The sequence below is a fragment of the Thermobia domestica genome, chromosome 8 (genome assembly GCF_964235325.1).
Source record: "Thermobia domestica chromosome 8, izTheDome1.hap1.1, whole genome shotgun sequence".
Taxonomy (NCBI): domain Eukaryota; kingdom Metazoa; phylum Arthropoda; class Insecta; order Zygentoma; family Lepismatidae; genus Thermobia; species Thermobia domestica.
In genome coordinates, this window is record NC_137461.1 from 197,597,886 (window position 1) to 197,624,180 (window position 26,295).

Here is a 26,295-nt window from a genome sequence, read left to right on the forward strand (position 1 = left end):
TCCTAACAAGGATAGTTTATAGTAAATTAATATGTGTGCGATGCCTCGCTTCTTATTCTCATGGAGTTTACAAAGTCAATTATGGATCATAAATTTCAAAGTGAAACTAATAAATATAAATTGCAAGGTTAATTAAGGACTAGAAATTCGATACAATTCCCAAAGAATAATGCCTGGATGGGTTTCATCTTTATTTATCGAGTCCAGGAGCCAATACGCTCGCTATGTGTTGAATTCTGAAACGTGTGGTTGCTTTGCAGTTTCTATCAGCAGAATTAATGATTACCATACTAAACATTTTTTTTAGTTAAGTAGTTTCCTCTTTTTAATTGACTATTACCTCACTACCAAAAAAGCAATTTCAGTATCCTTCGAACCAATAATTCGTAACTTCTACATTAGGGTTAAACCATCCCAACAACAGGTTGATCTTATAATCCTTGTCGCAGCAAGGTGTGTTTAGACACGTAATGTAGAAGGCAAAGTATTTACTATCTCATAACCGAGTGGCGGATATCTTACGTATATAACTCAATGGAAAAAATGTTAAGGGGTCATTCTAAATTTCGAACTGTGGGGGTTCGAAGAAGTTTCTCAAAGGTTTCGCTGCCTCAGGAATCAAATATAGGTCTCGTTTTTCTTCCTCCTTTTTTTATTAATTGAACCTAATGTAATTTAACTTTACCATAAACAAGTCCCTGAGTTATCGCGAATTCTGTTAACTGCATGACAGATTGTCGTACTCGTACTCGAAATTTAGGGATATGATTATAACACAGATTGTAATACATATGGGAGTTACAAAACAAAAATTCAACTGACATAACATATCATTAAGGGAAGATTTACACTGAGAGTAACAATGATTACACATTTACAAGAAAGTACTTAAAAAATCTTAGTAAGTAATGTCTTTCCTGTCCTTTTCCTCTCTCTCCTTTTTTTTTCAACCGAGTTAAGTAACAATACTCGGACCGGCAGCCGACCAGCAAGAATTCTGAATTGTGATTTTTTAAAAAATTATTATTATTATTATTATTATTATTATTATTATTATTATTATTATTATTATTATTATTATTATTATTGGTCTATAGAACCTTTCAATACCAGAAATAAGTAGAGTTCACTCCAGGTTAATTGCCTTCTGGCAGCCAGATCCGATCATTGGTTATAAGCAAAATAAAACTAATGTTCACAGGTATTAAGCTCTCCGACAATGTTAATCTTATATCATTCGTTATACACTCTTCTATACATGGCTTGCGAACAGGGTTTGATAAGAGCTCATATGTGGTTAGATGTTTGGTAGGTTGTTTCCGCTCTAATATAGAATCAACATTGTGAAGTTGAATCTCGTTTTGCATTGCGTAATGCATCAACAAGGAAAGAGACTCTATCAAGAGACATCCTTTGTGGACGAAGCATAAAAACAAGCTGCATTGGCATCGCTCCTATTACTTATTCAGGTGAAACGATTGCTTTTATTTCATATAGGCAAAAAGGAGAAACTATGAATTGTTTCAAGCTCCATCTGCTTAATAAAATGCATAAGGGGCATGTGCCCTTGGGTGCCGGCCATCAAAATATATTTTTTCTTTTCCCCTTTTTCTTTGACTATATGAACATTATTAGGTGGCTAATGATTAGATTGGTAGAAAGGAACCTCTAACTGAGGGAATTCTCCCAATATGTTCTACAATCTCCAACAAAGGTCTCCGGATATACAGTAGTTACAGTAATAGCGTGTATGTAAGTGGCGGAATATCTTCTACTGGTTTCGATTATAGACAGATTAGCAGGACTATTCCTCTTGTTCTCTGTTTTATTTTTTTACCGAGAATTATTATCCTGGGATTTACCGAAACACTGTCTTCGTTTCTGTTTTATAAAAAGTTACGCGCTCACTCACAGAGGATGAAGTTCCTGATTCAGTTGGGGAGTCAGAGTCTGCGGCCTCCTCTTATCTACATTCTCTTTCCGTGTTTGTTCGTGAACTCACATATTCCAAAGGGTAATGAGAGTTCTTTCCTGCTCTAATGCTTATATTTTCACTAATGATTATTCTGCTTAGTAATTTTTGAAAGGGAGAGACCGAAGGATGATCATCCTTGTGAGATGGTTGGGAATGACTTCGAGGGCAGTCTGCGGTCTCTCCGCGACCGTTTCCGATTACGAAGTATTAGACGCAACCTGTCTTAGGTACGTCTTGTACTGTGGAAGTAGTGTTCGAACTCAACGTAGGTAGGTCTAAATACTGTTTAGTTCCAGGTATCAGATACTCTTGATTCAGTCTCTACCCACCGACCAAATTCCGATGGTCGTGTTCCTAACGCTCTCTTCTTATCACAATGACTACAATATACATTTCCAAATCGCTATCGCATTATGCAATGCTTTCCATCGGGAAAGGGCGAATATGGACATCGTCGAAATCCCAAATCTCAGAAAGCTTGTTTGATCTTTCTAGAAAAACACATAGTGTAGTATTCGTATGCTGCGTGGGCATCAGTCTTCTGTTTGTGACATTGCTACAATATTCAATATTCACTACCTGTTAGTGTAACCTAGTTAAAACAATGAGTCATATACCGCTATGATCATTTACTATTTCCTTCATTTGTACATTTCTTAAAAATTTTCTCTTTTGTTAAACAAATTAGTCAAACCATCTGGCCATGCTATACCAGTGGATGGTCATAAAAATATCAAATAACACACTAAAAGAACATTAGGCAAAATATTGGACATAAAAATAAACAAACTGAAGTATTAGGTACAATATACATGGAATATAATTACTCTACTAATAACACCTGTTTGGCAAACAAAATGCAGCGTATGGAGGAAAGGGTTGGAGAAAAAACGTCAAGATAGTGAAAATGCTACTCCGAAAACCCTCCAATAAAGTTATACTATATATTTGTGTGAGTGTGTGTATGCACACCCTGCATTTAGTACTAAACACTGAGGGAGTAGGTAAGGGTCAAGTGGCGACCCTAACTTAGTCAGTACATAAGTATGCAGAGCGCTACTTATGTGGTTCCTAGAAGGATCAAGAAAAAGAAACATACTTTTACCAAATATGGGATTAGATTTCCATGTCTGCCATTATCGAGGCTGGTCCTAGGCTGATCCTCTACGCGATTGTTATCTAAGCAAGTCTCATATTATTGACAATGCACACAGAGTAGATGCCACGAGAGTAAAATTGAAGGAGATTGAGACTCATACGAGAAGGTTCGATTCTGGCAAACATTTCGTTCACGGCGGCGTCTGACACTCTAATTCAGTACTTGCTTAAGCAACTCAAAGTATCATGTCCCTTGGATGAGATAGCATGTAGTTCGCTATCTAGACTGCCTCGAGAAAACCTTCTGTCACCCGCCCCAAGTTCACATGATACTTATAAAAATACAGGGACGTTAGCTACAATACACTAACGGGATTGACTAGCATAGTATGTTTATCGACTGATCCTCCAAACTGCTGTTAGTGGTCATTAACACTAGAACAGTAATCCATTAAAAAATGAAATAATCCTTTTAGGCTAGCAAATTTATTACATGACTAGTTAAAATAATATATACAGTAAAATTACAAAAATAAGAATTCCAAAGTAACTCAGCATTACATTAAGGTTTACAAGGGTCGTCTTCAATACTATATTTTAACCATTAATTTAGTCTCTTTTCCTAATATTAAACACGGATTTGAATACCCTTTATCTCACTGGCTATCTCACGATTGTAAGATGGTCTAATGTTGTTCAAAAAGGGGAATATTGGAAAATTAATCTACGGAGCTAATTTTCCGGAATCAGATGGGTGTACTTATTTCTAATGCGCAACTGATAACGCCAGTAGCTTCGTCATCGGCTGTCCCGTTAAACGACCAACTAACGAAGAATTTATAGATTTCCCCTTAACCACATCATCACACTATCTTTCTGCCCCGATCATCTGTAATTAGACCTCCACACGTCTCATACTAGGGAAAAGACAAAGCAACTTCTGGAATCACTTTGCATTAAAGTAACGTATGTTCATCCGAAAAACATAAAGAATTAGTTCACCCAGAAATTCGTAGCCAAAACCTACTAACCACAATTAAACTGCTAAAGAAGGACCAACATAAACACTGGCCTTCCGATCTTGCAGCCGCCACTGCTTCCATCAACAAGACATGGCTCACAGATTTGGGAGTTAGTCCGTTCTAGATTCTGTACGGCATTGAATCGCGATTCTTCGTGAACCAATTAACTCAAACCCCTTCTTCGCACAATGGCATAGCAGAAAGGTTAAACTGTCTCTTTGAACTTAAAGACTTAGGCAGTTAATCTTCTCGAAACTTAAGGGTAAAGTGATTTTCGGCACCCGAAATCAAAATTTCTTCCTAATTGCCAAATAATGATGAAACATTTCTATACTAAAAAGAACGAATATCCTACATTTTCACAAGAGTTTTCCATTCCATTTACTATTTCCGCCAATCTGGACGAAAATTCTCTCTTGGTTAATATTAATGGGGAAGACAGTGCTACTGCAAAAAAAGTAGGCTTAAATTAGTCATTCAAATGGACACTCAAACCAACGCGCAATTCGAAAAAAAATTCCGGCGGTAAATCCACACCTCTCACTCGTCCTAGCATCTGACGAAAAGATATTCCGACCTCAACTCTTCATTCTTTCATTACCTTTATTTTCTTCCAACTCTCCCTACAATGTCCCATTATCTATTCATCATAACATTTGATCCTAAGATCTATCAACTTCAATTTTAGATCTTGTACTACTTTCCTGTATTTTCTAACCTCCGTAAAATCTAATACATCACATACTTTCTTGCTTATAACAGTTCATACGGTTCCCAGTAGTACTTTTTCTGTTATCAAAATATGACAGTAATACCCCATACGTCTTATTGTAATCATTTGGCTAGTAGACCTAATCCTTTCTTTATCAATCATTTTCAAAATAGATTGTATAATCGTGCGTACCCGTGTAAATCATTTCATACTTTTGCAGTTTATGGGATGTTGAATGGGCATTACGGTGCGACTCTGAACTACCACTCTAATACATTTAAAATTCGCCTATACACATTACCACACTAGCCTAATCACAATCGTACAATTACCACACTAGCCCAATAAGAGTTATTACAACTTACAGAAAACTCACAAAACTATCTATCGGAAATCACTAGGTCCATAATACAGTTATCTGTACAATAATGCGATAAACCACTCATAGAACTGTAGCAGAAAAGTAGCAATACCTCTAAAATGTTCACGGTAATCATTGACATATATAAGGCAATAACATTTTTAAACTTTATAAATCAATATCAGTTTTCTTCCGGTCTGGACTCCTTGGCTTAAGTCCCAAGTAAATCTTTACTACAAATAATAAATGTACACTCATGGCCAAAATGATTGTTGCATACCTATAACTGCCTTCTTGTAAGAATATAATTTGATAATTATTTTGCAGAGTACTTTTAATAATAATGCTATATGTATAATTGGGAGTATATTTTTGGTAAATTTCATTGGAAAATAATTATAAATACGAAAATTAGAATGAGTAACACAAAATGTTGCTAAATGGACAAGAAAGTTTTATTTTCGTTTTATTGTTCTTACTTACTAGTCTTTTGACATGAAATTTGCCACATACATGCCTTTGCTGATTATACACATATCAACATTATAAGAAATAAAGGGCGAATTCATTATCAAATTATCAAATTAATTGTCCTCAAGTTACTGGCAAGAAACGCAAACCGGATTTAACAAACAGGATAATAACAAAAATTTCTGATTTTGATACAAGTGGAGCATTGAGGTTACTAGCATCAGATGACAGTTTAGCTCCTTCCAATGAAGAAACATATCACATACTCTCAACTAAGCATCCAACTCCTTCCAGGGTCCATGAGATGCCAAATCCTCCAGAAGAACTGGACCCTTGCATCAGAGCAATGGAAGATACGATTCTAAAAGTAATTCATAACTTTCCCAGTGGTTCTGCTTCAGGAATAGATGGACTGTCAACTCAACATTTAAAAGATCTAACATCGAAATCGGCAGGTGATTCAGCGGGGAACTTACTCACTTCAATAACGAAATTGGTAAACCTGATTTTAAATGGAAAAGTAAATCACGATATATGCAAATACCTCTTTGGTGCTAACCTATGTGCCCTGCGGAAGAAAGATGGTGGTGTAAGGCCGATAGGAGTTGGATGTGTGTTCAGAAGATTGGTTCCAAATTAGCTGTATCATCAGTCTATAACCAGTGCACAAATCATTTGCAACCACATCAGCTTGGTTTTGCGACGAAGAAAGGGACTGAAACAATCATACATGCTACCCGTGCTTTCATTAAATCACACCAAAACTCTAACAATATAATCTTCAAAATAGATTATAAAAACGCATTTAACACTGTGGAAAGAGACTCTATGTTAAAAGAAGTGCAACGAGTTATACCCCAGCTATATCCCTATTTTTGGCAAATTTATGCTAATCCATCCATACTATTTTTCGGAGACACAACAATTTCATCACAGGTCGGATGTCAACAGGGTGCTCCTGCAGGACCGATGCAATTTAGTTTAGCAATTCACCCAATAATTAGTACGTTACGTTCAGAACTAAATGTGTTTTATCTTGATGATGGTACTTTAGGTGGATCACCACAGACAGTCATACACGACTTAAATGTTTTACTCGTGGAATCAAGTAAGATAGAACTACAAATAAATCCATTAAAATGTGAGCTATTTTTTACGTCGGGAACACCATATCCCATCATTGAAGCTCAATTTCAAGCTGTGCTACCTGGAATACGAACAATACCAACTCATGAGATATCATTATTGGGAGCACCACTACACGAAGATGGATATGATAATTGTTTGGAGGATCATCTAAATAGTTTTAAAACAATAACCGAGAGGTTGAAAAAAGTACCAGCACATATAGCCTTTTTCCTTTTAATAAAATTGTTTAGGTATTCCTAAATTGACTTCTTTTTTACGTACCGTTCCAACATGGTTCAGGCCAACTAAAATTTTTCAACTAGATGACATTTTGAAAAAGTGTCTGCAATCAATACTCAATTATAAGTTAAATGAAACTCAATGGGCACAAGCAAGCTTACCCATTCGTTTAGGAGGTTTAGGGGTACGGAAAATTTCAGATTTGAGTCTCCCTGCATTCTTGTCTTCTTCTTATAGGGTGTTATCACTCGTCTCCAAAGTTCTTAATATTCCAGTTGACGAAGTGAAGATTCCTCATCTGACAGAGGCATTAGAAATATGGAGAGGCATTTACAACACAATTCCGGTTGTAAAGAAGTCGCAAAGAAAATGGGATGAAATTTTAATCAACGAGATAACTGGAAACGAGGTAGTTTCGCAAAATGACATTGATTCAGCTCGCCTCAAAGCACTACGTCAAAAAGAGTCTGGAGCATGGTTGCAAGCCACACCCTCTAAAAACATCGGAACATTTTTAGAAACAAATATTTTTCAAATATGTGTAGCTTTACGCCTAGGACTTAGTATTTGCTATGAATTCACATGTGCGTGTCAAAGTCGGATGGATGAGAAAGGCTTACACGCATTAAGTTGCATCAAAAGTGGAGGGAGAATTTCACGTCACAGTGAATTAAATCAAATAATAAAACGAACTCTCACCAGTATAGACTGTCCTAACATTTTAGAGCCACCAGGAATGTATCGGAATGATAATAAGCGGCCAGATGGAATTACTTTGACACCTTGGAAAAGGGGCCAGTGTCTAGTATGGGATGTAACATGTGTAGATTCTTTTGCCCCATCTTACTTAACGTCAACTAGGGAAGAAGCGGAAAGTGCAGCAGAGACAGCGTGTATGCGGAAACATTCTAAATATTCAAAACATAAAGAAGATGACATTTTATTGCGTTTGCCACGGAAACAATGGGCGTTTTTAGCAAAGAAGCCAGAATGTTTTTAAAGGAATTAGGATCAAAATTAATTAACAAATCAGGAGATCCTAGAAGTGGTTACTTTTTGACACAAAGGATAAGCCTAGCCATACAAAGGGGCAATGCCATTAGCATATTAAACTCCTTCCCAACTTCACCCAAGCTGGATGAAATTTTTTATCTAAAATAAATATAAACATTTTCTGAATGTTAATAATTGCTACTTCAAAGACATATACAGTATAAATTGATATTTTTGTTTATTATTGTGTGATTGTGATTATAGCAAAATCTAAATATAGAGGACTGAAACACTTATTAATCATAATGTGTTATCCTTCGTTTCTACAATTGTCGGTTTATATACTACCAAAATTATGTTTAATTTTTACTGTTTCCTGTTTTAAATATGTTAATTTTGATGTTTCTCTAAATGTATTAGTACTTTTGTAAAACAATAATATTGGTTATACATTATTATCAAATTATATTCCTACAACAACATATTTGTAGACATATGACAATAATTTTGGACATGAGTGTACATATATATTTAGGGTATATATGTGCCAGGATGTAATCCACCGGCATCATTTTTTTCAAATGGATCTTTAACAGGCCTAATGGCGTACGATGTCTTTTACTTTTCGACTCCATGAGGGATGGGAAGTCCCAAAATTTCGGTAAAAACATAGTGCAAGTTAGGTTTTTTCTATCATCCGGGTTGTATAAAATTCAGACTTTTGAATAATCTTGTATAAAATTTATTTTTCTCGTGGACAGAACAAGCATGTCAACTGGCACGGGACTCGGTAAAATATTGTTCGTTGTTATATATGTATTTTTCGCCTTCAGTTCATTTCTAACCTTTACTCTTTTTGTGTAAAGTCAGGAAAGTCTAGTAATTCTAATACAATGGACTACCGCCAGCTAGTTTACTCGCGATCTCCAAGAGAGTATATGGCGGACATCAAATTCCGCTCTCTTATTTTGGGCACGATCCTATTTTGTACTTCTGTCAAACGTTACATAATACAGTGTTTTCAATCGTTCTTTTACAAAAATTTGTATTATACCTACAGTCTCACTATGCATTTTATTTCGTTCTATTTTCTTGTACACATTATGTATCAAACAAATTCTTTCTCACAGTTAAAAGATCTTTAACGTCTAAATCCCAATAGACTTTGTGCTTAATGTCGCTATAAACTTGGTTACAGTCAGGGTGGATTGATTTAAATTAGTCTGATTTAAATGACAATTTTAATCTAGATGTAAATCACTTGATTTGTCAAATAAAAATCGTTGATTTATATTAAATTCCGGAGTAAATACATTTAAAGTAAAAATAACTAAAATCTCGTTTCTGTTCTATTATTTCGATTATGGAATGTAATAATCATAATGCAATGAGACTCAAATATATGTAAGCACAATATGAAAACAAGTATCATGCAGTAGATGATTACGGAAAATCCCGTTTTGGACGGGTAACGAGTGAATCCTGCTTTCTTCTTTTCGTAATTCATGGTTTTTAAATCGTTAACTATTCCAACGGCGAAGTCACCATGGACGTTTAAGACGAAAATTCTTTTGTGTCCACGTCTATTTTTTGTTTTCAGACAATAGGGGTGTATTCATTGGTCTCCAGACACCTCTCAGAAAAAAAAAACAAAGAAAAAAGATTTTAAGACTTTAGTCCAAATTTATGTACGAAACACATAGAAGTTCCTCTGGGTCGTAATACGGCAAGTTTTGGATGCGTTAACCCTTTCAGACCTGGTGGTCACATTTGTGTACATTAAGTTTTAAGCTTAATATAATTACTCTAGAGGATTCTAAATGGCTGGGTTTTCATGTCAGTATTCTTTGAACTTATCTAAATCACTTTCCACTATTTCTGTGGTGTTTTAATCTGTTCTTAGGAAGCAATGCACATTTCTTGTAGACTACTTGCAGGGGCTATCACAATGGACAAAGTTCAGCCACGTAGACTGTTTTATTCTTGGCGAAACAAGCTATTTGCAATAAATTCTTCTTTTGTTTTCGTGATGTATTTTGAGTTTCTTAACTATATAGATCACAATGATGTGTTCGATTAACCCCAATTTTATTTTACATATGTATTTCAACCCTAATGCACGCAAAATGTTTCGTCCATAATTCTCTAAATATGACATCCGTAAACGAATTGACGGTTGTATTTCATTTGTTAAGTCATAAAGAATAATAATTCAAAATAACAATAACACCGGAGAGTAAACAAAAAATCAGGTCTGAAAGGGTTAAAATATCGAATAATACTTTTGATAAAATGGATATTTGAAATACTTAGGATCAATATTAACAGACAAAAAACATATTCACGAAGAAATTAATTGTCGACTAAATACAGAGTCCGTGTTATTATTCAGTTCAAAACCTCTTGTCGTCGCGAATTCTGTTGAGGAATTTGAAGCTTAAAATATATAAAATGTAATTATGCCTATTGTTCTGTATGGTTGCGAAAGATGGTCGCTTACTATTAGGGAAGAGCATAGACTGTAAGTATTTGAGAATAAGATTCTGAGACGAATATTCGGACCCAACAGGAACGGGAATGGCGGAAACTTCATAATGAGGTATGAACTACATTATATACGGTTTACCAAACACTGTTAGGGCCAAATCTAGGAGACCAAGGTGGCTAGACCATGTAGCCAGGACGGAAGAAAGTAGGAACGCTTTCAAAGTCTTAACTGGAAGACCAATCGGCAAACAACCATTAGGAAGACCTAGGCTCAGACGGAGCAGGACTTTTGGGCGCAGACGTAAGGCACGGCCATTTGGGCGCGTGACGTTTGGGCGCAAAGCAGTCCACGATAAGTTGCTTAGGCGTGATTGTTCGTTCTAAACAGGTTATTGAGAACTCTGCCATACTGTCATACAGATTCCATATTCTTTTTTGGAAATAATGCTGTTGTTCTTTTGCAGCCCAATCGTATCGTTCCTTTATGTTAGATATATCATAAAGGACAAAAAATTGTTTTTGGGGTGTCGCAGACTGCCAACAGTAAATTTTATTTGGCCTATTCTTTGTATTTGAATGTATAGTTAGTGCCTATTTTTATTAAATCAAAGGAACTATTCATTGATACAACCATTCGGCCTAATGGAAACATCAAATAACAAAAAAGCATTCGATAAATACCTTTCTGAATCATCAATATCATTAAATATACAATTTTAATTCCAAAAACAGCGCTTACTCGTTTCTTCCGACCTCTTGGTACTTTCCAGTACTTACTAAACATTTCTTATGTTTTCCACCATGCAATATAATAATTTATTATAGAAAATGAAAATACGTACAGTGTTGTACACACTTTAAGATAAATTTAAGAATGTCAGACTCAAAAAACCAAGTACACAGTGCAGTATGAATATATAGTCAAATTCTTAAAACAACTAAACATTAACGAAAACGTACATCTTTTTTTACACAAATTAAATGTCTTTATTACATATGCCTTATTTTATTAAAAGAAAATATTCTTTTAAAACTAAGCCGCATAATGCGGATACCGGACAATCAATAGTCTGCTACGGTTTCTTCTGATTCCTTTTCAACTGATAAAGACAAGTTGTGCATGATATGCAGAAGCTTCGCTTTGTTCAGGATGTTATTTTTAGTTTTTGTAAAATTATTTGTGGAAATTTTTCGAAATTTCCAGTGCTTAAACATTTGAGCTTTAGTTATAAAATACATTATAGCATATACAGGTAGGTAAACCTATGTGTATATAAGATTTGCGCTCAAACAGCCGCGTCCAAAGATCTGCGCCCAAAGTTCATGCACCAGGCGCAGATGGGAGGACAATATTAAGATGGATTTCGCAAAAGTAGGAATACAAAGTAGAGCCTGGATCGAGTTGGCTAAGGATAGAAGTCAATGGAGAGGTTTTGAGAATGCGGCGTGAAGGGTTCCATAGGCTATAGAGTTAGTTAGTAAGTTTTAGGCGACATTTATGTACTTTACGTGTATTTCGTGCCGCTAGCTAGTTCTATTTTATCTAAAAAAAAAAAAAAAAAACATGCCCCTGCCAAATATCAGTACCTTTTATGGAAAGAAAATTGTCACGTTGATAAACGTTGCTGAACTTTTTCCTTAATGTTTAAGAAACATTGTTTGAGATTGAAATAGGTTAATGATTGGGAATTAATTCAAAATTAAACCCTCAATACTTTCACTTAAACGGCTTAATTAACATTTAATACAAATTCCTAATGTTTCTTCTTCAGTTCGCGACTTATATTATACGAGGAGAAAGATTTGATTTAAATCCAAAAAATCGATTTAAATCAAACAAATCAACAAAAATGATTTTTTTAAAAAAAAGTCATTTTACACCTAACTCATTTTCAAGAATGCAAAGTACTAATAGTGAATAGCTGTTCCCCATGTTAACGTAATCATAAGTTAGTACAATAAAGGATTAATATTACGGACACATGGAAAGGAGTTCAATATCAGTATGAACATTAATAACCTAGGTGTTGACACCGCTTTTACTAACACATACGGGCCCGTATTAATATTTTTTCACCCGCTCCGCTAAAATCATAGCTTATTGGTAACCACAGCAAACCAAATTTAGACACTGTCCTCAGAGGAGAAAAACTGATGCCCCACTTTTGCAAAGTGAAAAACTGACTACTCTTGGGTAGAAAGTGACCTTCGGAAATCTTGTTTAAAATTCTCATGGAACAGTCAAGGTATTGGACACCCGACTTCTTGCGGGGTAACTCGCAAACATACCCACACATAAATTGACAACTCTACGACTTGGCAGTAACTGCTAATACCACTCAACCTATTACTACACATAAGTACCTCGATTTTGCATTCCGTATTTCTGACGAAAATTTTTTACCGTCACTGTCACTCACACTGTTTGAAAAGTAATGATGATTTTGAAAGAAACTGGCCTTGCAGATACCTCGTAACACTATTAGCAAGACATGGCGTCCAACAGAACCCACATATATATTTCACTGATTTGGATTATTTCCGGATGTAATCTAGTTCCTCCAGGCTCCTATTTACTGCCACTGAGTGTATATTTTAAATAAAACTAATGTTACATTATATTACTCTCCGGTGATTCCTAATCCTAATCCTCTATATTCCGGTGATTTTTCCCAAATCTTTCGGACAAGCAATTATATCCTGTTATCATCAATAGTTCACCTTCTGGGGCGAGAGTAATTGCCCCCAGAAAAATAACGTGGGTAGATTCCTCCAATCAGAACAAAGTATTTCAGCCGCGGAAATACAAAACGAATAAAAAATAGTAAAATTGGATATAATCGGATCTGGGATCTGTAGATGAACATGGAATCTTAAGAGGGGTGAGGAGGGTTTAAATTACCTTGCCAAATTTTACATTGGTCGGAAATTCCGAAAATTTATATCCAATGGTGGGACTATGTTTCCGTATAACGTCAGAGCGGTAAAACTTGTAACTATTCAATTTACATATTCAGAGGTGGGATTTACCATTTATATAAATGTAAATAAAGATATTATTTCCAAAAAATATAGTTTCTAATGAAATGTTTCAATTCGTTGTTTTAATTTTTAATAGAAGAAGTTAAATACGTAATTTAGTTAAAAAGAAAATAAAATTTAGAAACTTCACTAGGTACAGTACCTAAAAAATTACTGGGGTCCTCCCGACAAAAATTTCCATTACACCGACTGTAATGTCACATTATAGTGTAAAACGAGCTACACCTCCATGGTAAATGGGGTTGTGTAACTCAGTAGTGTAACTTTCACCGTTGACTAATGAGGCCCACGGTTAGCCTCCGGCAGGCATCAAGTAGACTTTTCCAGATGACATACCCTGTGAGTGTTTTTTTATTCTCCATCATTTACTCCTTTCATCCCATTTTATTTAATTCCACCCTTGCACTCATTATTCTTCATCACCGCCTCTGTAGCCCTGCAGGCCTAACAGCAAGACTACACAATTAAAAGAGTTCCTTTTCATTTAATTTCATTTCATTTCTAAATATATCTTGCAACAACGAAACGCCTCAACTATACCAATCAACATGACGAAACCCTTATGGCTTAGGTATGGATACCCGCAAAGGATGTAGCAATCATACATGTTTCTTATTTTCCTTTCCCCTCATTTCATAGGCTGATTTTAGTTGGTTAATTTACCCTAACTTATAATTACAGTTCAGACAACAGGGATGCACTCATATCCGGTTAGAATATTTCGTACATGAATAACAGTGCTCAGCAGTATCTCACTTTCCATGCGTTAGCAGACTCTTCCATCCCACCTCCCATCCTACACCCTCATAGTCGCTACTCTTCTTTTCTAATTCATTGCTCACTCATACTTTCCCTCCTAGATGCTATACTTGTAACTACACAATACATAAATTATTATTAATGCTTCAATAAAAAGGACCTAAAAATTACTAACTTTCATAACGCTTCGGATTCTTGTACCCCCAAATAAAAAGCTCAGCTTTTCTTTCTTCTTCGATTTATTTTCTAACGCTATCAAGTAAAGAAAGCAAACGATTTCTTTCTTCATTTTCCATTGTAGCCAAAGTATCTTTACCACAAAATTCTAGAAAGTAATAGGTCTATTTACAGATTCAAATTATAATACATTACAAACACACAACACACGGTGACATGAAACGCAAAACAAGACGATTTCACTAAAACAAATACGTAAAAAGTTTGTAAAAACAATGCCGGTGTAGGGCGCGCGGCGTACAAGTGTCCGCACAGAAACTCACACAATAGGGCGCGCGGCGTACAAAAGACAACATTGCTTCCTAAAACGCCGAACCTAGCCAAAGCTGAGCGTCAAACTGGTTCTCTCTCTAAGGGTCAGGTAGAGGGGTAGTGTGGGATAGATAGGGTGGGCGGTGAGCGGCGGGGGTGCCGCATTGTGTCTCATACAATACTAAAAGTATTTGCTGCGGAGCTTTGTACACCATGCGCCCTATTACGGGTTAAGTATAAAAATCTACTAAATCGTAATCGTAGAGAAACTTAACCTTTATGACTATCCAACATCGTAAATAGATGTGATACTCACAGGTAGTTCAGCTTTGATAATCTCTAATCGATGTCTTTTCACTATGGGATCTTAATTCCAACTCCCTAGCCCACTCTCCGTACTCAACCAGCACAACCCCTTTCCGGGATTAAGGTGATTCCTGGTTGTAGCTAGAGCTTAGTTCAGGTATCCTTATGAAACGTCTTACTTTGTTATTTCCGTATAGGATAACTTCCTATAACTGTGGTGTGATGCCTATGTTATCGGTTTTTATTTTCCTACACAGTTTGAATATCACTTCCTTGTTTTCCAATAAACAAAATAAATTTACAAAATACATGTGAGGACATTGAGTACTTTACATTACCTCTGCCTCGAAATTTTGAGCACGATCCTATGTGTGAAAAGGAAGAAAAGTATTACTGTGCACCTGTATATATATGAAAAGAAAATAATAATAAATTCGTCCATTAATTTTTGAACACTCTGTATATGTAAAGCTTTCTTTTGACTCGTATGTATGTATATAAGTTCCACCACCAGCACTGTCCGTCACAAATAACATGAATATATGGTGTTTGTATTACATGAGGATTCTGCTGACAAAGTAATATTACAATAAATGTAGGTTAATGTCACTGCATCCCAGAGGTGAGCACCCTCCCTCATATTTGCCCTCAAGAGGGCCGCCCTCACACTCACTCCCCCTCATTTTGGTCTGAGGGTGAGGGAGTCGACTGAGGGTGACGCTGAGGGAGTCGTTTGAGGTTGAGGGTGACTGACGGTGAGAGTGGCTGAGGCTGAGGGTGAAGGAACCAACTGAGGGTGAGGTAAGGGTGTGGAAGTCAACTAAGGGTGAGGGTGAGCGAGTAGTTTGAGGGAGAAGGTGGCTGAGGACGCAGGGCGGGTAAGGGTGAGTGTGAGGGAATTGATTGAGGGTAAGGGTGAGTGAGGGTTAACAAACTTGCCCATCTCTGGCACCAACAGAATAGTTTTTGTTTCTCTGGGTAACCAGGCAGCCACTCATTACTTTAAATAGTTGGGTATTAAATTTCCTTACTTAAATTTTCGAAGTAGTACGTGTAGTAATGTCCGGAGTTGGTCTTCCTTTTTAATAATGCCATTCTTCCCTTCAGAGTCACGCGATTCAAAACTCTTCTTCAATATATCACAAATGATTACCTTCTTCCGCACGACTGCGTTTAGGAGAGAGATCCTTGTTCATACTTTTCCCTGCAAGTTTGTTGGTTTCCTACCTTGGAAATCATCAACTTGTTTCATATAAGTTACAGAGCAATAATAATTTAAAACGTACACGAACTAACACTTACTTACAAAAAAGTATTATGTACTTAGTATTACGCACTTAACATTGCATATAAGCCTATAAAAATAATCATTACAAGCCACAATTTTCGTTCAAAATGCGGTTTGTAAAAAAAAACTGAACATGTAGCCAGTTTATGCTATGAGGATTTCTGGGCTTCAGGAAAGTAACCGAGGTAACGGATTAGGATCAAATCTGCCAGACAATCTTCGTTAGCCCCGCAAACGACTGTGGAACGTGGCAGGAGGAAGAGGAACAGGCAAATTTTAACTTTTCATAAATGGTTATATACAACAGAAAGTATGAGAGAATTACTTTCAAATAAAGTAATAATGATTACGTTACATTTTAGTTTACGATTTCATGCGTAAGCAGCGCTAACCTCGCATACATTAAAAATACACCACTGCAGTATATACAAAATGCCATATGGTATACAAATGCAATGCTATTGAAGGGGTTACTACCTGCCTTCAATTATTTTCGTGTCTGTGCATGTAATTATCGCTTTGATCTGAATTCCGTTTGTATAGGCGAACACCACGTGTATGAATTTTCCTGCAGTACTTCTTTTCGTCGCATTTTCTACAAATAAACTTTCTTTTTTGTTTACTGTGAACACTCCAGATCCGTAATTGTTATCATTGTCTCCTTCATCTTTCTTTAAGTTCATGATCACGGAATAGTTCATCTTTGTGTTACTTCGCTGTAAAAAGAACACTTCACTCGAACTCATCCAAAATTTCATTTCATTTTGTTGCAGGTAGATATGCATTGTAGATAATCATTTCTTTCGTTATAGATATTTGCAGCGTGGTGAGTTTTGTACTTCCCGTTCTTAAATAATATGGAAATTATGAAAGAAAAGACTATTTAAATCGGGATTTAAACCTCAGCTGAGGGAATTGCATCAAATTCAGAAATCGTTGTTGAAACTTTTACTCTCGTGATACTTCGATCCATAAATGTGTTATAAAATAAAAATGAAATTACGATTCATGAAGATAACCGTGTTTATTCTCCCAATATTACAGTTGATTATTCTATTTAACTCAATGAAAGCCCGAAAATCTCCCCCTGTACTTTCCCCTCCCACAAAATATTGCTTTCTTTAATCAAGCACAACTCATACTTAGTTAGTTGATTGTTTAACACAATATATCGGTCAAGTATGACACAATTCACGCTTTTTCCAGTATTTGTTTCCGGCAAGTTCCAAATAGTTATACAATATGGGAGTTACACAGAATATCCTATGCCGACTTAGAAACATTATAATAAAAATAAGGAATTAATATATCAAATTAATACGGTACGTATAAAAATATATGTAGAAGACATACTATACTGTTTTCTTTATCAACAAAGATATGTAGAACCACAGCCATGTTCTTTGAAGCTGTTTAAGACCTTTTTACCAGGGGTGACAAAATTACTTGATTCGTCTATTACCTGGTAATGTGTGAATCACATACATCATAACAAGTAAAGTACTGTTTGCTTAGAAAAAGCAAAGATGTGTATAGTGTCTTCATGTTCTAGAACAATTCTTGCTGTAAACTTAGACTGTGTATAACCGTCATAATTTAGCAATTTATTAACGGTTTACTGTTTATTTTGTTCAATTTGATTTTCCCACTACATTAGAACATTAACCTTTAAGGTGTGAAATATCATTTTCTTTTTAGAAATCCTGACTCCTGAGGGGGAGGCTACACCTGCAGATGCTATTCCTTTGGATCACTGTAATAAGTCTGCCAAGCCTGGATATCAACCTTTAGACATTTCATCTGTTCCCAGTGTTCCTGGAACGAGTGATATGAACGCTGGGAAAAGAAATGATAAAAGTTCAAGGAAGACTAATCAAAGAAAAGTCAAAGTAAGTGGGAAAAAGTTTATAAAAAATTGACATTGTGGTTTCTTGTGCTTTCTTGAAATTTTATATTTTTCATTTCCCAGGTCCGTCAAATTGTTCTGTTTGGGGTATATTTCTATGTAGTGTTTTAGTTTCTGTAGTTAAAATGATTAACGAAGTAACTATTTTACGAAATAAACTAGAATATCATTTGTTTCTTCTTTCGAAAAAAAATATTTTCTGGTCTCACATATAATTAAAAGTTCAGCGAGAAATTCTCTTTCGAAAATCTATTTTGCTGTAGTATCTATTAGGATCTGATCAAGAGGTCAAATTCACTACTAACTATACAGAGTATTTTGGAGGATGACAATAGACTTGAGAAAAATCGGACTATTTGCATTTAACATTATTGCATCTGGAAAGTAAGTGCCTTGGTGAATTTCAGTCATACCATGACTACAATTCAGGGACTAGTTTTATTTTCTAATTACCATACGTGTTTGAGAAAGATGAGACTTTTTCAATATCCCTTTCTCTGTCTTTCTATATTTTCCCAGTTATCTTACGCTACAGTGATGGATTTATGACTAACATATCAAGTTGTTTCTTAGCACTTATCTGTAAATGTTCGTTGATTCAGTCTCTAGTTTCTTACAAAGAATAGAAGAAAGATATTATTTTGCTGAGAATTTCTGAAGAATGGGCAAGTGAATTAGACACGAGTAAGAAGTAGCTACAGTGTAAGTTTGTAGTTAAGTTGTGATTTTTGCCATAAAAATAAAAGTCAATTCATAGACTGTATTTTCAGTTAGTCGTTTCTTCAGGAGATTAGGTTTTCCGTATGAACACATTTAAGATCAGCTATAATTATAGACAGTCTGTATAACGATGAAGTTTGGCGCATTTTTCCTAATATAATTGTTATATTATTTTCCTGAACTTCCTATTGTTATATTGGTTGGCTATGATACACAACAACCCTTCATTTCTATTTTATGCCCACGTAAAGACAACTACTATTACTTGTACTGCTACTACTACTACTAATAGTAATATAGCATTGTAGTTTATAAATCTGGATACTTGTTTACTTTATTAATTTACGGGTATAGAGTATTTTTCTTCAATCTTAAAAAATGTTAAACTTCTATATTTCTACCCAAACTTAAATGTAGTTTTGCTGCACAGGAAGCAAAATGTAAAGAACACGCTACACTAATTGATCACTGAATTCGATTACCCTTCTGAATAGTAGATTCGATCTTATTCCAACGTGGATTTCCTCGATGACGCAGCGCGTACGGGTTACTGCTTAGCTATGGACTTAAATAGTCACTTAATATTGAGATTTTGCTCGTGATTGGTAAGATTTATCAGTGTTTTATGAAGGTAAGGTAGTGGTGTTCCGGAAGCCTGATTACCTGATTCCGCAAACTGCTGCACTAGTGAGGTGTTCTAGGGGAGTCTAGTAAAGTTCATGAAGGTTGCTATCAACAGGAGCAGTCCAAAGGAGTGGGCAAATCTGGAGAAACTGTGTAATGTTATTGTTGGTGGGCGTTAGACTCAGCAACTGATACTGACGTATGAGATTCTGCGGCCTTCGTGCATTTTATCAAGAGTGGAGGCTTCTGACGGCGAATATATGATGTGGCGTAGATGTGCGTAGCAAGAGTTACTTTCTGTGAGGTTATAGATGGATTCATGAGTTGTGTTTGGTATTGCAATCTTCTGGTATACTGATTACATTCCACCATATTGTAGGTGTACCCCAGGACGATGATATTTTCCAAGACGATGATATACCTAGCTACCACCCTCGCCTTATGCGGCTGCCTAGTTCGTCTACATGAACGAGCCGGATTTCCATTAAAAGCTACTATATAGCTCGCAGCGTGAGATCTCAATTCATCTATCGGGGAAGTAGATCTCCCTCGTGACTACATGTCCCGGCGGGAGTGGTTCGGATTCCACATTAGTCAGTAGTCCAGTCTCATATAGATTCGTTACTGAAAGGGACGTTAAACTCAAAAGCAACTCATGACTATATGGTAAGCGTACTTGCCCTGGATGCGGTACACCCAAGTTCGATTCTCGGTGAGCGTTCATATAGTGCAGATCCCACGTTAAACTGTATGTCTGCGTCTCATAAAGGCTCGTTCCTGATAGGTATTCTGAACTAACTCAGTTAATCAACCAACGTCTCACTGAGTATCTTCACTAAGTTACGGCTGTAAATTTTGATAGTGCTGTAATTAATTAAACAACTTCCTATGTCGTTGGTCTGACTCCTTCTGCAATTTCAAATGCATCGCTGAATTTTCGAATCTTCAGCAACAACAACGACAATAGCAATAATAATAATAATAAATGGAAAACTAGATAGGTGTTCCAACGTAACTCCGGAACACCTGGCCCAATTTCAACCGAACTTGGTACATTTATGACGTACAAACTGAAAAAAAATACTTTGTGCAGAATACCCTAGCATCCTTAGGAGTTTGTCGGAAAGAAGTGACATTATAAAAGTAATCAAAAACGATCGACATTAGTGTCGAATCCATGGTTCTCGGGGTCGGTGGGATAAATAGTGACTCTTCCAGTGCCGCGTGAGAGACCCCTATGATTTCTAAAAGCGAAAATTGGTGATATAAAAATAAACGAAAACGATTGATAATAGTAATTTTGTGTGTATAGGTTTCGAGATCGCTGAGATGAATAGTTATAGTGCGATCCATTTCAGTCCAAATTCAGTTCCAACGCCATGGGAGTAATAAGAGGTAAAATGTAGTATGTTCAAAAGAAATTTTATTTGTTATTTGTGAATGGAAAAACGTCTCAACCGCTTGAAACGGGTTTAGAACATAGTACCTACCGAAGCTGGATTCTTATCATATCACCTTATTAAAAGGCTTATCGTGAGTAGATAAAGGTGATCAAAGATTTACACAAAAAAGTTGTCATAAGGATAATTATTATACTTTCATTAGAGTGGCTATCTTAAGGGGGAAGAATGATTGAAATATTTTCCATAAACCTATTTTTCGCATGAGATTAACGATAATTCAGGTAATTATAATTCTCAATCAATTATATTTGTTTCCAGTAACAATTCTGAATAACATTAAGTACTTTATTATTATTATTATTATGACTATTATTATTATTATTATTATTATTATTATTATTATTATTATTATTATTATTATTATTATTATTATTATCTTTCTTCGTAATGGAATTACAGTACTTACTGAAGAGTTATTTTGCGCGTTAAGGTGCAAGATATACACACACTAATATACCTAGTAGTTTATTTCTGCCAGTAGCGTGTGCCTCCTTTGCTCGCTCTTCATGCCCTGCAGGTTCGAAACCACTGCTCCACACAATGGTAAACGTGACCTGGACGTGACTGTGGCGGCCAACATAACTCTAGATTTCTGTGTGTGCATAGAGTTATTCAAAATACATTGAGGAATATTTGTAATAGAAAAAGAAAAAATGAAATCTTTAAGTTTAACGTCCCACGGTTATGCCGGTCAGGCTAAAGGAGACGGTGATAATGAGAAATGAGTGAAATGGTGGAATGAAGAAAGTGGGAGGAAACGGGAGAACCCCGAGAAAACCCACGAGCACGGTGTTTGTCCACCAGAAAGTCCACACGGCGCGAGCTGGGATCGAACCAAGGACCCCAAGCACCGGAGGTGAACGCTCTACCAATGAGCCACCGCGCCCCCTAATAGAAAAAGAAAGAAAGAATATGTGTGAGAGAGAGATTAATAAAGAAGGAAAGTTAAAAAGGAAAAGCTATATGTAATTTTGGTTTGTATGGAAAGGAATGTTGGGGTAACTTTAGAAGGTTGGGAGTAGTACAAAGCGTTTACATATTAGTCTTATGTTTAAATATTACATCGACGAAACATTGCTGCCACAAGACAAAAATATGAGCTATGTGGTTTTTAGTGTCCAGTAGCATGTGGACACTTTCTTTTCTTTCTGAGTAGATGGCGGCTTTAGCTACCTCATTTTAGAAGTATGTACTCTCTGTCAGGAAAGTAAATGAACATCTCTTTTTCGGGTCTGGCATTCCCGCTTCTAACCATGGAGAATATGAGAATTAAATCCATTAAAAGTGAAGTGAAGGGTAAGTAGAAAATACTATTCTGGGTAAGAGTTTGAAGCGGGGCACAAGCTGTGCACACGCGTAAGTGTATGGTCTAAATAAAAAACGGCAGTTAAATAGAAATCAAGAAACAACAGTTAAACTAACAAAAAAGAATAAAAATTGTCAAGGTGGGAACATAAAATAAATGCCAACAAATATGGCAACACCTAAACACATACCATTTTGGAGTACTGGTTAAAAAAAGAGATTATAAATCCAAAGGACGTCAGTTCGAATGCATTCTCAAGAGTATTATTTCTTTTAATATTTGTTAATAATGCGTACAGCACATGAGAGGTGGTAAAAGAGAGCCTATTACCCGTTTAATATGTTAAGTGAAAACCAGGTAAAAATTCCAGTGACCTTTATTAGAGAAGTGAAACAACGAAAACGAGGAAGCAGGTATATCTAATCAGGTGTATGTATCAAACGTTATGATCAGAAAAAAAGAAATTTTCATGAATCAAGCACATGTGACCTCTACAGTAAGCACATTCTTGATAAATGTGCCTATTGCAGAGATCATCATGTCAGATATGCTGCAAAATTTCTATGCACTTTTGACGATCATCACCACCAAGACGAAAACCACCACCTGTTCGAATATATATATATATATATATAGTTATCAATAGAGAGAGAGAGAAATTCTCCTCGAACTGAGAGTGAGATACGTCTCTTCAAATCGACGAGATGACGAATAGACGCTTAGATAATAAGAATGCCTAATACAAACAGCTATAAGACATCAAACTGATTATTGCATTATTCTAAACTGTGCGTTCACATAAGGTTCCAAGAACCGCACCACATACCACTCTTCTTCCGAATGCCAAAACATTGTGATTTACACAACTCTCTCCCCAAAAGTGTCCTGTGCAAACAATCACAAATTTTGGAATGACGGGCTGTATTGAGACCACAATATTATGTTATACAAATACACTCTAAAAGATTCTTATTATATTATTTCTACCTACAACTAGTTTTATTCATAACAGTCTTGTTTATATATGTTGAATTTTTACTGAAATTTGAAGTTTATTCGAACCAACAAACAGTACACCGCGCGCCAAGTGGTAAAGTAACCTAAACAAACCCAGGACAATGAAAAAAATATATAGAAATTCCTTTCTTAATATTAAAAAATAAACCAGAAAAACAAAGAAATACATTTTCTGGTCATCTTCGACGATTTATGTGCCGAACGCCAGTCTCAATTTCGCTTATTTTGGATATCAGTTTGTAGCCATTATTTTATACGAAAAGAATATACTACCTGACAGGAAATACCACCGTATTTCACCTTATTTTGAATGTAAACGCTATTTGCAATTAGTAAGGAACAAAGGTTGAACGTTCCGTCGTCGTAGCTGCAGAAAGTTAAAAAAAAAAAATAATAATGTAAGAAAGTGGTGGGGTTGTAACCCATACTGGTGGTCATTAAAATATTACAACCATACTCCTCAAACCTCTGGGCTACGATTTTTATGTTGAGTATGGTGTGATTTATCAAATTCTATACTGCTTCCATTCTGGAAACTTAAGACAGATGATTGTTTTTCCTTATTTTGAGAAGTTAAAAATTTGGATCAGTACACTTATCTTTAGGTTAGGCCTGGTCAATACGTTTTGCAAAAAGGGCCAGGTACAGACGAGAGAAGGTAGAATGTGTGTAAAAGAGATTAGTAATCAATAAGAGATAAAGATAGAAAAAGAGAGAAGAGAGAAAAGAATGATATGATAAAGAAATTCCAAGAAAGGCATGACGAGAAGAAGACGAATTAAGATATGCCCACTATATTTACATTATGGTAAAGAACGCACACACTGTTTACTGTTCTCAGTGGTTATCTAGTATCAAAATTATTTCCACAGTGTCAACGTCTTTGTCATAAGGAAAGGAAAACATCCGTATAAACTTGCTATCATGGGAGCACTATAGAAATTGAATAAAGTATACCTTATTTAACGCAGAAATCGTAGACGAGAGGTTTAAGGTGTGTGATATTATCATTTTTAACGACCATGAGCATGGGCTCAATTTTGGTTCTTATATAATTGCAAGTGGCGTTTAAATTCAAAATACGATGAATCATGGTGGTATTTGTTTGAATATTCTTCGCTTTTCAAATGAAGAGAAGAATAAAAACAATTCGCAAACGCGAAAAGTATTACCAGTATTAAACATTAATAATAATTGCTACGAAAGAGTAAACGAACAACTGAGCTCCTAACGACTGGACTAAGAATTGTGGCCAAACTATGTTAAGAACTACTGTGTTCAATAGTTCTAACCGGTCTCGAACCAATGTCTACTTGCACCAAGCCAACCAAGATGTTCGTTGAAGTGTCAACTGTACAGTGAAGGTAAATATTTCTTCTTCTTCTTCTTCTTCTTATTATTATTATTATTAGCGTAATTTTCAATTTTCATGGCGAAATTATTGCTAATACGTTATCATTTCTGTACTTTTCTTGCATTGTGAAGTTTATTAGTGATCATTAAATTGTCTCCAGATCATCAAATAAATGAATTTTGAAATGCAAATATCATTACAGGAAGAACATTACTGGTTCGCTCAAATCATCAGGGCGGAACTTAGCAATATTTGCCTTATAAGTTTTCGTGATAAGTAGTATAGGAGTAACGCCCTAGACTTGCCAGTAGTACAGCATATCACTGATTTTTCAGGCTCATTTATTGTTTTCATTAAAAGAGGAAAGACAGAATTTCGAACTTATTGAACAAGCGTCGTGTACAAGTGTCGTGTTTCGAACTTTCTCGCAAGCATATATGTGTATGGTTGCTTCTGTGTGTGTGAAATTAGTTGTGACGCGAGTCGCTCAGAGCACTTTATATGGACAGAAGAGAGGAAATCGCCCCATATACGATTTCTGAAAATAGCGTCAGCGTCCGACTTAACCATTGCTTTTGGTCCCGAATATGTTGGGAACTCTTCACATTTTCCTCCCAAGCCGTAAGGCGGAGGAAACTGGCAGGAAGGACAATTCAGTTGAGTGACTGAATACAAGAGAACAGGAGTGCAAAGTAAAAATCTCTTTGTCAGTTTTTTGCCTATAACTCCATAATGAAAACTTAATATGCATTTGTTGTTACAATATTGAGATTTTAATTTCGATTGAGTTTAGCAATAATGATATTATAAGCCAGGAAGAGTTTAGAAATATATTAATACAATTTCTTTGGGACACTACTCCTTTCTTTAGGAAATTATAGTGCTGAACCGGGTCAGCAACAGTTTAGATTCCTAGCTATATGCAATGTTTGGCAGTTGAATGTACATTTCAAAATTTTGAGTGGGCATTCAGTTTTCGCATTTGGTATTTGTTTACTTTTATTTTAAAAAAGGGTAAAAGTAAAATTGATATTTGGATTTTGATGTTAATGTAATATTTATGGCTTTAAAGAAAATAGATAAATATTACTTCTTTTGGATTTTTGAAATAATAACTCTTCTTTCCTGCCACACGGGGGGACTTTTCTACTGAACAAAATTGACGTCTACTACAAAAATCTCCCATGCCCTCCCCCCACCACTACGACGAACACTATTTGATACGACTATGTTATCGATAGTATCAAATGCACATGCCAGTGAGGCCGCATATTATATTGGACAGTGGTCAACAGGCCTGTGTTTTGTTAACGTGATCATTTTGTGTGTCCAAGCAGGCCATAAACGCTATTAATATTTAAAGAATTGATGTGTTTAGATAGGGGCTGTGATATCAGTTACCCCCAAAGGGACTTCTTAGTGTCATTTTCAATGTATTATATTTCATAAATCCTTCTAAAGGCCTGGATGTTAACAGCCCAAATTGGGGTTGGGAAAGTTTACTCGGATATGTCATAGTTGGAAAGCATAAATA

At 35.7% G+C, this 26,295-nt stretch overlaps 1 protein-coding gene across 2 annotated transcripts in view; it reads left to right on the plus strand.

Annotated features, from left to right (window-relative positions):
* The window catches only part of LOC145691914 (uncharacterized), a 183,657-nt gene that overhangs the window by 116,763 nt on the left and 40,599 nt on the right, over window positions 1-26,295 (plus strand). For both annotated transcript variants that reach the window (XM_081767221.1, XM_081767220.1), the window contains exon 6: window positions 18,070-18,260. In XM_081767221.1, coding sequence (XP_081623347.1) covers window positions 18,070-18,260 — 191 coding nt within the window. The remainder of the gene's footprint in view (window positions 1-18,069; window positions 18,261-26,295) is intronic.